Here is a 15,203-nt window from a genome sequence, read left to right on the forward strand (position 1 = left end):
GAAGATGTAAGGACTCTTAGGACAGCCTAGGGGAGTTTACAAGCTTTAGTAGAAGCCCCACATAATACTCTCCTAGGCAGAATGAAAGTACAACAGCAACACTTAGTGACAGGATAGGGAAGGACAGTTAAGAGGAAGGGAAGGAACAAAACCAATCAAGTCTTAATGTGACTGAGTTCAGAGTGAAAGCTGTGATCTCCATGGACTTTTGTATCTGTTATATCAGAGATGTCAGTTGTGCAATCCAGACAGGAAAATCTGTAAGTTGCTCAGCTAACGACTGGAGTGAGAGATGAAGACCGGTTAAATTAATCTAGCCATTAAGTACTTTTTTCCTTCAGAAGGAAAAAGGGAATGGAGTTGACAGAAAAATTACTGTAAACCCAGAAGAGTGCAATCCAAACTCAACTTGTTTGTGGCTGTGCCGAATTGTGTACGCTGTGTTAAATGGTGAATCTCAACAAGTCTCATTTCTGAGGATTATGGATATCTGTAAGTTTTACAGGGTTCCCCCACCCCAAGAACATAGCTATAGACAGAACTTGAAATTCTTTTGCACATAAACTGTAGAATATCACTGATGCACTGCCCTGCTGAACTTGTACAGAGTGCTGCCGTGTGCTCTGATGAGGAGGTGTTCCTGTCAGTGCTCCTCTACACAACCGCATGCAACAAAACTGCCCAAAGCTTGGGAGCTTCGTTTCACAGTTGGGTTGTGACAGCACTCTCTTATTTACCACTTGTTGTTTCCATCTGTATGATGGATGGGATGTAATCCAGAGGGACCTGGACAGGCTGGAGAAGTGGGCCTGTGCAAAACTCATGAGGTTCAACACGGCCAAGTGCAAGGTCCTACACCTGGGTTGGGGCAATACCCAATTTCAGTACAGGATGGGGGATGATGTGATTGAGAGCTGCTGTGCAGAGAAGGACTTGGGGGTGCTGGTCCATGAAAAGCTCGACATGAGCCGACAATGTGCGCTTGCAGCCCAGAAGGCCAATCATGTCCTGAGCTGCATTAAAAGAAGAGTGACCAGCAGGGCAAGGGAGGGGATTCTGCTCCTCTGTTCCTCTCTTGTGAGACTTCATCTATAGCATTGTGTCCAGTTCTGGAATCCTCAACATAAGGATATGGAGCTGTTGGAACAGGTCCAAAGAAGGGCTACAAAGATGATCAGAAGGCTGAAGCACCTCCTATACGAGGACAGGCTGAGAGAGATGGGGCTGAGTTGGAGAAGGCTCCGAGATGTTACAACAACCTTCCAGTACCTGCAGAGGGCGCGCAGGAAAGCTGGGGAGGGGCTGTTTGCAGAGCCTTGTAGTGACAGGACTGGGGGCAATGGGAGAGGGGCAGATTTAGACCAGATACAAAGAATTTCTTCACTATGAGAGCGGTGAGGCACTGGCACAGGTTGCCCAGGGAAGCTGTGGCTGCTCCGTCCCTGGAGGTGTTCAAGGCCAGGTTGGATGGGCTTTGGGCAGCCTGGTCTAGTGGGATGTCCCTGCCCATGGCAGGGGGTTGGAACGGGGTGATTTTTAAGGTCCCTTCCAACCCAAACTGTTCCATGATTCTATACTGTAACACCCGTGCCCGGTGCATTTCGGGCTGACAACCCCGGTCAGCGCAGCGCACGAGATTACAGGTGCGGAAAGCGCGGCCGCAGCCCGTATCGCTGCCCGTCGCCGGCTCCTCGCCCTCCCCCGCCCCGCCCCAGGAACCGCCCCGAGGGACCCGCGCGAGGATCGCGTCCTGCAGCGCAGCAGCCTCGCTGCCCGCCCGGCGCCCGCCGCGGGGCTCTTACCGGTGAAGCCCGCGGCGCAGCTGCAGATGTAGCCCTCGGCCGCGGCGTAGCTGAAGGCGGGCGGCAGCCCCGGGACGCTGCCGTAGCGGGCGGCCCAGGAGCGCTCCACGCACTCCCCGGCGAGGCAGGGGCTGCTGCCGCACTCCCCGACGTCCTCCTCGCAGCGAGACCCCGCGTAGCCTGCCGAGAGCCGGGAGAGAGGGCGCTTCAGACACGGGCTGCTCGCTCCTTCCTGAAATACCGCTGTGGATGCGGAACCCTCGAATGTCGCGAGCTGGGGGGACCCGCGAGCATCAGCGAGTCCCGCTGCTGCCCCTGCGTAGGACAAGGCTTAGGAGGAGCGGCTGAGGGAGCTGGGGTTGTTCAGCCTGAAGGAGACTGAGGGGAGACCTTATTGCTCTCTGTAACTGCCTGAAAGGAGGGTGTGGAGAGGAGGGAGCTGGCCTTTTCTCCCAAGTGACAGGGAAAGGACAAGGGGGAATGGCCTCAAGCTGCGCCAGGGCAGGTTCGGACTGGATATCACGAAAAAAATTTTTGCAGAAAGGGTCATGGGGCGCTGACAGAGGCTGCCGAGGGAGGGGGTGGAGTCACCACCCTTGGAGCTATTTAAAAGACGGGTAGACGAGGTGCTCAGGGACATGGTTTAGTGGCAGGCAGCAATGGTTGGACTCAGTGATCCAAGAGGTCTTTTCCAACCTGGTGATTCTATGATTCTATGACAACGCCAACATTCACACCTGGTGGCTGAGCGCATTGTCCAAATGCTCCTTGTATATTGTCAGGCCCGGTGCCTGGGCTGCTTCGCCAGGGAGCTGCTCCAGGCTCAGCCGCACGGCTGGGCACTCGGTTTCAGAGTCTGCCACGTGCTAAACTATTTCTTCTGCTGCTGCAAGGTGTGAACGTTTCCTTGTAGCCTTCTGCCGGGGCCAGCAGCAGGGTATTGCTGAGGATCTCCCGCATTAGCTGGCTGAGCTTTGCTGTGCTGCACAGACTTGTGGGGCTTTTGGGAAGCAACGTGGAGATCCATGTGGATAACGCGCCAAGATGGAGAGCCGTGGATAACATGGCACTGCCTTGTGGGGTCACTGTGCTCTCAGGTCATGTGAGGCTCATAGAATGTCCTGACCCACAAGGGTCATTGAGTCTAGTTCCTGTCCCTGCATAGGACAATGCCAACATTCACACCATGTGTCTTTTGCATCACCTCCCTATGGCAGAGGAGGGCAAGGACAATAAATTATTTGGTGTTTGTAAAGTGCTTTATCTGGAGGCTAAAGTGCCACACCCCTCCTCATTTTCTGAAAAATGCCAAGATTTGTGCCTGATTTTTCCATGTCTAATGCACCAAGAACTGTGTTTCCCAATAACACTGGCTTTTACTCCTCGCAGTGCTCTGTGCTTCTGCATCCTGAGTAAGGACATGGATGTTAAACTTTCTAGAGGCTTCTTGTAGTAAGTCTGCCTGCTGAAAGATTCACAAGGCCTCTCAAGAGCACGGGGACTGTGTCCCTACTGAGAGTGTGGGAGCCTTTTCACAAACGACTGGATATGCGACCATGGCTTGTAACGGAGAATGCAGCCCAGCATGTTTCATACTACATGGACAGGCAGAAGAACTTACATTGGTGATATGAAGGAGACCAGTTTCCCAATGTAAAACCTAGTTTAGTTTTTATTCATAAATGGACAATATTTTGCATTGAAAAATATTCTTTTAGACTTGTTTAAAGCTCATGTTATTGGAGACTAAAAAAGTCAGCTGCAGCAGTGATTCACGTATCAGGTGGGTTGAAGGATCAAGCAACTGGGAGATGGATCCCAACTTTGGCTTATCCAACTTTGGCCTTGACTCCATAATACTGTCACTTTTGCCCTTTTCTGTTGTTCAGGGAAATCAATCCTTAGCTGGAAAAGAGAGCAATTTGGCCATAGGGCTCTGACACATCATTAAGTGAAGCTCATCTAAACACAAGCCCATCAAGTGTTTCTAGGGTTATGTAGCTTCAACCTTTTATTGTATAAGCAAAACAACGAGGACCTATAAACACTGTCCTTGTGTAGTAGATAGGAGAACTTAGAGCTTACCTGGCCAACAGTGGCATGTATAATTCTCAGCGTTGTCCTCGCAAGTGCCGTTATTGTAGCATGGTTGTGACCAACATAAGGGGGTTGGGGTCTCACAGTGTAGTCCCCTAAATCCAGTGCCAGTACAGTTGCAGCTGTACCTATAACAGAGAACGCAGTGTTCACTCTAGCTGAAAGTCAGAAGATGTGTCTGGGCTTTGTTCCCAAACCTGCACAGGCTTCTTGTGTAGCCTTAGCTAGCAGCTTGTGCAGTTGAGTCCAGGTTTCAGACCACCATCTGGTGCTCTAGGAGAAACCACAGAAACTGGGAACCAACAATGAGCTTTTTCCAAAAATATGTGGGTTTGTCTGGGGAAAAAACCTGCTTGTGAATTCAAATTGGTTTTGACAGATCATTTGTTCTCAGAATTATAGATCCTTCTGCTTTTTTCTTATTTTTTAATTTTGGAGAAAAAAATTGTCATTTTCAATGTGTTTTTTGTAGGCTTAGCATTATTTGCAAAATGAAAACAGGAGAGGCAGTGTGTTAAAATCCCTTTATGTTGGATTGATTGTAATTGAATTTGCAAAAAAATATGACAATTTCTCTTCCTCAACTAAATCATATTTCCTTTTTCATGAAGATCAATATTTTATTGTTAGGTTAGAACAAAAAATGTCCATCGCTTGCATAGGTCCAATAATAGCGTAATCCTTTTGATAACAACATTGCGATTATGGGTTTAGAAGTAAACAAACTAGTGTATAAAAACAACAATGTGCAGGTAATCAGTAATGTCTGGGCTTTCTTTGTGTTTTTTTTTTTCAGGTGAGCTAATCATAGAACAGTTAACTAGTGTATAAAAACAACAATGTGCAGGTAATCAGTAATGTCTGGGCTTTCTTTGTGTTTTTTTTTTTCAGGTGAGCTAATCATAGAACAGTTAACTCCTATGCTTAGGTCAGAAAGTATGAGGTCAACTTGTATGTGTCATAAGAAAAGACATGTTTTTACAAGATAACTATGTTAAATGTGCACACTTGGATGATCTTTGTCTAATGATAATTATCAGAAACAAAAAAATATTCTTCCATTGTTTTATTTTACATGAAAATGCTACACTGATTATTGTACAGTTGAAATCATGGGGAATCTTCCTGAACAAGGGATAAGTATAATTATTTGATAATTTCTTAATATCCAAGTCTTAGACTTGCAGTGAATATATGGAAAGAAAGCAAAATTGTGGAGCATAAGGGCACATCAGAGAACAACTGGCTCCTGAAGTCTAACAGACCAAAAGGCATAAACTTTTTACTGCATTATGTAAGTGTACATTAGCAGAAACTTCTGGCAGTCCAGTTTATTACTAGTTTATGGATTATTCCTAAATCAAAATCAGAGATGACTTAAACCAGGTGGCATTTGAATTTAGGGTATAAAAAGTAATGAGGAAGATGTGAATCAGAAAATAATTTTCATTCTGAGGTATGATCTCAGAGCAGAAGTCTTTCTGCTGCTGTTTTTTTCACACATTTCCTCCACGTGCCGTAAGTTCGGTGCTGTTCAGCTTTGTGCTGAAAGATTTTTTTTTTCTGCCTCGGTCCATGCTTCTTTTCCCTTCTAGTCCAGAATCATGGAGCAGTGAGCAACTCGCTGCTTAATGTAAAGGCCCACCTCTGTGCCTTTTTTCTCTGGTGTCTTGAAGTGTTTAAAATTGCTGTTGACCTTCAGGGATTCTGGAGGGTGCCCTGTTCCGTGGTAGACTATGATTCAGTGGGCAAATGTCTTTTTCTGTTAAGAGTGATACTTTTAGATACTCTACCTATCATTCGTTTTGGGCTTCTTTTTTGATGTTTTCACAAACATCAGAAAGAAAATATGCAGAAAGCAATATGTGCATATGTTCTTTTCTATGCAATCAAAAGAACGTTGAAGGTCTTGGGGCTGTTTCCTATGAAAGAAAAGCTTGGAGCATGCAGAGAAATCCTCTGTGCCTGTGCGCACCAGGTTTTGTAGGTCCAACTAAGGCATCTCTGTGAATTATTGAGTTTAAATAAGAAGTGTTCAATAAGGTGAAACTGTTTTTTGGTACGAGATCAAGTTCTACTTTGTTGCATTCATGAAATGTCACTGAAATATCAGTCTGAAATTTGAGAGAGAATTTGGTTTGGTGTTTGTATTTACGGCTTTTAGTGCTAAATCTGTCACCTCATACATTTCTGTGAGAGCTGGTGGCACACACAAAAGCCTCAGCTGTACTGTAGCGTAGTCAGAAAAGGAAAACTACAGTTTAAAGACTACAATTCTTCATTTAACTCCCAAAAATACACAAAAGAAAGGAAATTGCAAGACACCCTTCTGTTTTCAATTCCTTTGTTGTCCAACATCTTGTAACAAATGTGGTAAGAGCTCCAATCATACTCCTGGTATCCTGCAGTATTACAAGCCAATTAAAGTTGCTCTTACATGTAGTCTTCCTTTAAAAGCTTGGATAAAAATGAGTAGGATTTTAAGTCTGGCCTGAATGAGCATCCCAGTTGCTCACTTCCTGCACATATCCTCAAAAGGCTTGCAGGTTACTAAGTGGGTCTGCTGTGAACCAGCCCGGTGCCAGGTGACCTCCTCTCCCCACTATCGTGCTTTAGCTACATTACAAAATAGTGAATGGCTTTGTCCTGTTCACAATCATTCAGCACTGTTGAAAAGGAGCTCCGTAAGGTAGGTGCTGTGTCACCACATCATAAATAAGCTCATTCCCAGAACATGATCTCTTCCCCCTCTCATTCAAGACAAGCTTGCCTTTTGCTGACATGACTTTTGGACTGATTTTTGGGGCACTAAAATCTTCAAAATACACAATAGAAGACAAATATTATACTGACAAGAGAAGTGCCTGCATTAATATGCTTATGAATTTCAGACTGAGCTTATACATATATATTTTTAAGTTGGGAATCTTGTGCTGAGTATAAAAGCCAGTATTGGTGAGTGAATGCCAGAATTCTGGTTGCCTGGGCTGCACTTGGCCCTCTGGGTGGGGCTATTAACAGTAGGTGGAAAAGCTCACATTTCTGTTGCCTTGTATTCTCTTTATTTTTATTTTTTTAATTTGCCCAAGGACTGTAGGTTGTTTTGAATAAGAAGCTGTTGTTCTATATGCATGTAAAGTTCCTGACACGTTTCCTAATAATGTCTATTACTATGGTTACTATTATTACAGTTTTCCTCTGCCTCTCTTTTCTCATACTTCGTCTGACAGTGTAGACGGCTACTGTTGACAAATTCAATTTAATACACTCTCACATCTCTCTTTGAAACTAAAGGCTGATGAAACAGAACTCATCTCTAAATGGCATTCCTCAGGGCTAGACAAACAACGTGGTGAATATTTAAAGTAAAAGTACAAACATGAAAAATATACTTCTTGGTCAGTCTTTGCCATAAATATTTTGTTGTCCTGTTGGCTCTGACACCAGACTTGCATTCATAATTTTCAAATATGAAGTGAAATCAGTGTAGGAGCAAGGAGTGAAGTCCACAATTTGAAAGTAAGTTGGCTACTCGCAGTGTAGGCTCTTGTAGCATTGCCATCTGCAAACAGAGGAGTTAATAGCACCTCTCATTAGCATTACCCAGCTGTAGGAGACATACCTGTTGGCATCGTCCATGCACTGTCCCCCATTGAGGCACGGCTGGCTGACGCATTCATCAATGTTGGTTTCACAGAGGTCGCCAAGGAAGCCTGGCGCACAGGAGCATGAGAAGCTCCATAGGGAATCGCAGCAGGTTGCACCATTCAGGCATGGCTGTGACAAGCACTCATCTATTTCCAGCTCACAATTTGTCCCTTTGAAAGCAAAGAAAACAAGCAAATCTCATACTTAGGAGATAGTTTTGAAGATCTCAACAGGGTCTGTTTTAAGTGCAGTATTCACATAATTTTTTTTAAGCAATTGCTCATTTTTAAAAGGCATTTCCTCGTCAATATGCATTGCAAGACTAGTTTTTTCAAGGCTTGGGAAAATTACAAAAGAAAGAATCCACCTGTTATTCAGAAGAATAGGTAGAATAACAACTTGTTATTTTAGCTTGAACCTGGAAACAGGACAAACTAATTTTCAAATGTTTCAAACCATGCTACTAACTTATTTATATAACACAGAAGTGAATACTACTTATAATTTAATGATCTCAGAAGAGTCCATTTAAAGCTGCACCATTAATTGAATTCATTGGCAAGCTGTCAGTTTAGACATGCTTTATTGATTAATTTTTTTAAAGATTTAGCAGTGCGTAAATAGATCGGTCTGTGTTGCCATGTTTGCAACAGGTCAGAATCTTGGAGGTGCTTTTCAGTGGAAACTGATGGAACTAAATCAGTTTTAGTACTAGTTCACAGCTATTTACAATAGCTGGGAGGTTAAATATATGTTACTTTTTAAAATCTTTAGCAGACTACAGGAGACACTAAGAAAGTTTCATAATTGATGCCTTGCGCCTTCTGTTTTGCTTATTTGAGGGGTTTGTATGCTTATGTACTTATTTACTATTTTGAGTAATAAATTAATATTTTTTTAAAATACATTTTACCTGCCAAGTCAATTTGTTTTAACACCTATAGTATCAGCCAAAACCCAGATACAAATTGGCAAATTATGATGAAAAAGCTGCTTTTAAGTGGACTTCTCTATCTTTTATTTGGCTTACTAACATAATGTAAATAGTTTTCGAGGGAATTTCCTACTTGAAATAGAATCTGCAGCCTTGAGAACGGGTTCCATTTTTTGGATGGGTTAAGTTTTCATTATAAGGTGATGGGGCAGGCTTTCACATTTTGATGGTGGTTGTTATCTTAGCAAATTTATTTAGGAGCTCACTTCTTTCCTATTGTTTTTGCCAGCTCTGTCCTGCTGTCACATTTGTGCATTCTAACTGAGAACATCTTTCTCAAAACACTGAGATTGCTAATATTTAGCATTGTTACTTGATTACTAATTTATTTTGACCCCTTTGAAGGTAGCAGCTCTGTTAAAAAAACAAAACAAAATGAAACAAAAAAAAAAAAACCCAAACATATTATGGATAAATATCTGGAAATATCTTAAAATGCCAAAGCAAAATTTGAGGATATTAGCTCCTAATTATTTTTCATTTTATTCATTTAAGTGCAAGTTCATCTTCCCAGTAGTTAAGAAATATTACTGCTTTAATTTTATGTAAAGTATTTTTATAGTTTCTTGATACCTATATAGAACACTGGATGGGCAAAGTTGCCGGTCCCATGCCTCTAGTTTAAGGTTCACTGATCGGTTAGCCACTACTACTACTTTCAGTGGGAGCCTGCCGCGAGACCCTAGCACAGGAACACACTTTTATGGCTTTATGGTAATGTACATTACATCCAGATATAGTGAGCAATCCCTCTGTGGTCGTTGCCCTGTGAATTCACTGTAATTGTAAACAATGTGTTTGCAGAAGTATGTCTAGTGACCGTAAATCTGCCAGAGCTTGTTAACAGCTTACTGTGAATACTAAAAATCATGTGACAAAACAAGCCCTGTTCAACTGATCCTCAGTTCAGCCAAATTTAAAACTACAGGCCTGAGAACAGCCTGATGATTAACATGAGAACATAACGTTGTTGTTTTGGTTCATGTCTTTAATCTATCAAGCCCAGTAACCTGCCTTCGGCAATGTTGCCTCAGAAGAAAACTTCTCTCTGTATAATGCATCCAGCCAATGCGATAAGCCATGCAAATAGGGGGAATTCCTTCCTAGTGTCTCCTGAATCTGCTGTCAGGCCTTCTTATATGTGAAGAAGAGAGATGAAAAGATTAGATCTGCATTTACACCTCAGTCTAACATTCTGTCATAAATATGCTATATGCCAAATATCATATGCCAGAAAGGAAAAAAAAAAAAAACGCCAAGCCCTGCCACAGTTATTGCATGGGTCTACAGCATCAGGAGCAAAGGCATCCTGTCCTAGAGCAGGCAGAGTGTTTCAGCAGATACCAGATCACAAAACTGGTTTCTGGGAAAGTGTATATAAGTGATATTTATAACTTTTGTGATTCCTTTGAAGAACTAAGATTATTTCTTACAGTACTTGCTTTTCAAACAAGTCCTATTGTGCATTTCTTTGTATAGCCCCAGTCAATAAAAAGTAAAGGCAGGCAGGGGTGAAGGAGATACAGCCAACATTTTCAGACTTGCCTGCCTACAGATATATTGTAAAGTTACCTTCTGGTCAAAGAGGGAAGAGGTTTGCAATGTAGTTCCAGGTGCAGCTACATGTTCTTAATATGGCTGGAAATTGGTATCCAGGTCACCCCTTCTGCTTTCCTGTGCTGTAGTGCTGTGCTGGGACACAGCAGGTACAGAGGATTGTCTTCAAATTCTGCAGTCTGTATACAGTAATCTTGTGTGCCTGGATGGGGAGTGTCATATAGCTGTTTCTTTAGGCACCAGCTTTGAAAGGGAAGGAAGAAAGCTTGTAAAATATTAGACAGAGGGAAGAGTTCAGTTTCTTGGAGTGAGGCTTGTCCTTTTTGTGCAGAAGTCTATGCCGACACCAGTTACCTGTGTGCATGTACAGACATAAATTGCTATGGATCTTACAACACTGCACCAAACAGATGCAATCAGAGAATGACAAGGCTAAATCCAGTCAGAGGTTTTGGTGCCAGGAATTTATGAACTGTGGCAACTACTCTTTGGATATGTGTGCCTTCTGCTAGTCTTTAGATTGAAAACCATTTGAAATGTGGCCAGTACTGCTGGGCTCCTCTCATCTTACAGTCTTGTGGTTAAGAAACTCGGCAGCAAGCTGGTAACCCGGCCATGAGGCAGGGAGTGTTGGTTTGGAACTTGAAAGCTGGAGAAGGAGGTGGACTTTCTACATTGTTAACAGTTGCTGTTGGATGGACAGTGGTGTTTGCTGTTGATATCCACAATGATACTGCCATGAGCTCGTTGGGAGCTGAGATCTTGTACTTGAGGTACTGCATCTCATGGTGAAAGCTGCAGTGTCTCTATGTGTGTTTGACTGCTTAAGACTTATGATTAATCTACTGTAATATTTGCATGGTATACACGTTATTTTTAAGAATACTGCATGAAAACTTTAAGATCCATCAGGTATAAATTCCTCATGTTGTACAGAGTTCACCCCAGCTGTGGTTACACCGTAGTAAAAGGTATCACACCAAGAATGAATCTGTCTGTGTCTGTCACTGAAACACTTTCTCCTGCTCTTGCCTCAGATTAAGACTGCCTCTTGGAACTGCCGTGCCCCCTGATAGTTCACACTAAAATGTTTACTGGCAGTGAAGGACTGGCTTATGCTGTGTATAGCCAGGTAATTACCGTACCTAGTTGTGGTAATAACAGGCTCTTAGATCGTGCTCTGTTGGGGTGAATTAAAAGCAAGTGCAATTAGTGCAATGGAGGAAAAAATCCATTTGATCAAGGTAGCCAGCAAAGTTTCAACAAACCAATTCATTATTTTACAGCTGCATGACACATGTCTTGTAAATAATTTCTCACATGCAGAGCATTATCCTAGAAACAGCAGATTTCATGCTAAATTTTCCAGTGTTTGGCTCTCGGTGCATTCTAACCTCTTCCATTTGTTTAAAAATTATGTGTGACATTTCTCAGCTATTTTAAGAAGTCCTGCGGCATACCAATCATGCAAAATAGCAGTCGTAGTCCATGAAACAAGTAGCAACTGCAGCCAGTAACTCAAGCATTTGGTTAACATTACTGCCATAGATTTACTGTACATTCCTTACCAACATATCAAAAGATATAAGCTTTTTAACATCTTAGGCTTTAAGATGAGGCTGTAGGACTTCCCACGGTAATTCATGGTGTCACGCCAGGATAATAATTGTTGGCAAGATTCCCTGACAGAATAAATGAGGGGTTTTATTACCAGTGGGGACACCTCAGGGCTTTCATCCAGTAATCCCTCTGGCTTGTGCATTTAGTGCAACTCACAGCAAGGTGCAGAAAACAACAACAAAGAATGCTTCTGATAAAGCATTTTATTAAGTAGCCTTTAAAAGCTGATGTTTTACTGCTGAAGGAACAATCCGCTACTCCTCTATAGAATTATTATGATTAGTCTCTTTGCTGCTGGAAGCAGTGTCAGAGCTGTATGTCAAAACATTGAAGCCTCTTCTGCTTTATGTTTTAGGCCTCTTCTCCTTCTTTGGTTCTGTCCTCATTTCTTAACTCTGCTTGTGCTGAGTGCAGGGTACTTGGTGGCAGGATTTTTGGTGAGAGCAGTGAGCATCAGCCTGGTAAACAGCAGAATTTTGTGATGAAAAGCAGTGACTCCAGCAGAGCAAGATTTCTTCCAGCAGTTTGTGTTGATCCTCATTTCTTTTTGATTGGACTTTTCTATTTTATTATGTTTTCTCTCTCTTTGTCTCAAGGGTTTATATTCTGCTTCTTTCAAATAGAATTCCTGAGCTACAGATCCAGGCCGGGACCTCACTAACAGTGCCAGTTAAACAAATACAGTTTCCTGAATACAACAGGAGGTCTGGGCTGAGTCTGATCATTGCCGAGTAACCATGCTGGTTGTTAATAGGTTTTTCCTTCCTCCTGCTCTTCGGCTTTCCCCTGGTTGTGTAGTTTTCTCCTTGGCTGGTCTGGGCTCAGACACCCACTGGCAGCAGCAGGGTGGCAGGAAGGTAACAAGCTTCCTTCAAATAACATTCTCTGTGCTCATGAGGGATATTAACCGAGGGCTGGCTTCTAACAAGTGCTGTGTCAGACACGGGAAAGCTGCTTTTTACCTCTGACTTCCCCTCCTGCATAGGGATTTGGGGATGGAGCTGTAAACCACATCTCTTATTTCTTATTCATTTGAATCACTTGAAGCAATAGCTGTCTTTTCCCCTTTTGCTGTATGACTTTTTTTTCTTTGCTTACCTGACTGGCAATCTACCACTAAAATGCCTCCCCTTTTCTCCTTTTAATGATTCAGTATGCTACCTCTTACAGTCCTAGCCCTGAATACAGCTTTGAAATTTGAAGAGAGTTGTCTCCTGCAAGGCTTATATGTTCTCTAGTAGAGGAAGTAGGCAAGAAATATCACACCCGTACATTAAAAATGGAGCCAAATAAAATAGGATTATCAAAAAAATGAGCAGTTTGGGAACCTGATAATACTTTTCTTTCCATTTAACTTGTGTAATGTTCTAGTTGCAAGTGAGTCCTTCATTTCTGGGAAGGGTAGAGGAGAGTAAGTTAATGTGAAACATCTAGGTTTAAGAGGGTCATTAATAGCAAATCAAGCAAGTCTAATCAAATCTAATTTTTAACTCTGTCAAACAGAGATGTTGTCTGAGAACTAAAAACTATGTATAGCACTCTATGGACAACCATTTTGAGAATGTTTCTTTTAAAAGAAAAGTTAACCTAGACCTGTGACACAGCTTGATGTTTGTGAAACTGATGTGTATTTTTCAGCCAACGTGATATTTCTTTAGTCTTTCTCTATCTCATACCAGTAGTTCACAGTAATAAGGTAAGCCATAATGCAGCAACAAGTATTGGTGCTGAAGCTGAAGGCAAGATGATAATACAGGTATGACTGCATAAGTGGGTGGGGAAGTTGAACTTGGAATATGAATTAGGTTGGTTCCTCATGATGCAAAGAAAAAGCTGTTTTGTTCATGCTTACCTGTGTACCCGAGTGGACAGATGCAGTCATAGTGTCCTATCTGGTTGAGACACGTTGCCCCATTCAGGCATGGATCTGACACACATTCATTCACTTCCAGGTCACAGTGCTTGCCTTGGTAGCCTGGGACGCAATAGCAGGAGTATTCATCAACCCCATCCCTGCACAGTGCTCCATTGTGGCACGGTTCAGAAATGCACTCATCAAAATCCATTTCACAGAGTGTACCTGTGTATCCTGCGCTACAAAGGCAGGTGGGCCCAGCCAGGCCATTTTGGCAAGTGCCGCCGTGCTCACAAGGGTTTGTGTCACACACACTGATGGCTGTTTCACAAGTAGGTCCATTATATCCAGCAGGGCACTCGCAAGTAAAGCTGAGGTTTCCCACAGAGCTTAAACAGGTAGCGTTTTGAAGACAAGGGTTTGAGGAGCAAGGATCAGAGGTTTTATTGCAGAGTTCCTCCACACTGTCCACTGATGCATCTGTACAACCACAAGTTTCATCTTTATGACCAGCAATGCACGGAGAATTCTTTTGGCAAGAATTTGACAGGCACCTGGAATCATTCCTCATGCAAAGTGATTCTAGAAAGGAAGCAAAAAAATTCTGAGGACTTCCCCAGCACCGGGAATAAACAAGAATGAAAGTATAAATCTTAACACAATTGTGCTTCAAATCCAACAGCTCCAGTTGCTGGCTGCTGAGAAGAGAACAGGGCTGGTAACTGTATGATGCATACTAGTAGACTAATAAATGTAAAATTAAAGCAGTTATGAAAATAGGAGTAGGTTGTTATTTCCTGTTCTTGCCTCTTCCAACAATCAAGGCCTGGACTGTCAGGATTTTCTAACATGATACTAAAATTATAGTTGCAACAATATTGGTGGTCGTCAATAGATATCCAATGATATAGAATGCATTTAGATATATTTAAGACAAATTTAATTTATTTACTAGAAAAAAGGAATCGAATCACATTTTTCAATTCAATACCACTTTGTATTCTTTTGTGGTTGAAGTTGTTTTATTGGAGTTCAACAAAGCTAAATTACTTAGGTGCAGTTATAGTTCAAGTAAGTGGTTCAAACCATTATGCATTTTGATTTTGACTCCCTGATTATCGATAGTAATTTGACCACCATATAGCATTTTCACCACAAAGAATCTCCCAAACACCTGAGATTCAGAATAGCCTTCTGAGAGCCTTCCAGCGTATGAAGCTGGAAGGACATCATGAACATCATCATCTTCACAATGGAGGTGGTGAGGCACTGGCACAGGTTGCCCAGGGAAGTTGTGGCTGCCCCATCCCTGGAGGTGTTCAAGGCCAGATTGGATGGGCCTTGGGCAGCCTGATCTGGTGGGATGTCCCTGTCCATGGCAGGGGAGTTGGAATTAGGTGATCTTTAAGGTCCCTTCGAACCCAAACCATTCTATGATTCTATGAACATGGAATAAACACGTTCCTTACCCTCCAGGAACTGAGCTCCAAGTAGTGATTAAAGGACTCTTGGAGTTGCCTTGCTGCTATAAAGACTGGCTGACAATAACAACAGCTACTCTCGCTTGCCAATCAAGGAGGAGCGAGCTGTTACCAGCATTGTTCATAATCATTGTTCACAACTAAGAAAC

The 15,203-nt window shown here is 42.6% G+C and overlaps 1 protein-coding gene across 5 annotated transcripts in view; it reads right to left on the reverse strand.

Moving 5' to 3' along the window:
* Positions 1–15,203, reverse strand: part of CRB1 (crumbs cell polarity complex component 1) — a 114,559-nt gene that overhangs the window by 66,070 nt on the left and 33,286 nt on the right. For 4 of the 5 annotated variants that reach the window (XM_054073268.1, XM_054073267.1, XM_054073270.1 and 1 more), the window contains exons 2-5: positions 13,571–14,155; positions 7,522–7,717; positions 3,888–4,027; positions 1,803–1,982 (exon numbers count right to left, since the gene is read on the reverse strand). In XM_054073268.1, coding sequence (XP_053929243.1) covers positions 1,803–1,982; positions 3,888–4,027; positions 7,522–7,717; positions 13,571–14,155 — 1,101 coding nt within the window. The remainder of the gene's footprint in view (positions 1–1,802; positions 1,983–3,887; positions 4,028–7,521; positions 7,718–13,570; positions 14,156–15,203) is intronic. The other variant, XM_054073271.1, reaches the window with a different exon arrangement.

The sequence above is a fragment of the Cuculus canorus genome, chromosome 8 (assembly GCF_017976375.1).
Source record: "Cuculus canorus isolate bCucCan1 chromosome 8, bCucCan1.pri, whole genome shotgun sequence".
Taxonomy (NCBI): Eukaryota; Metazoa; Chordata; class Aves; order Cuculiformes; family Cuculidae; genus Cuculus; species Cuculus canorus.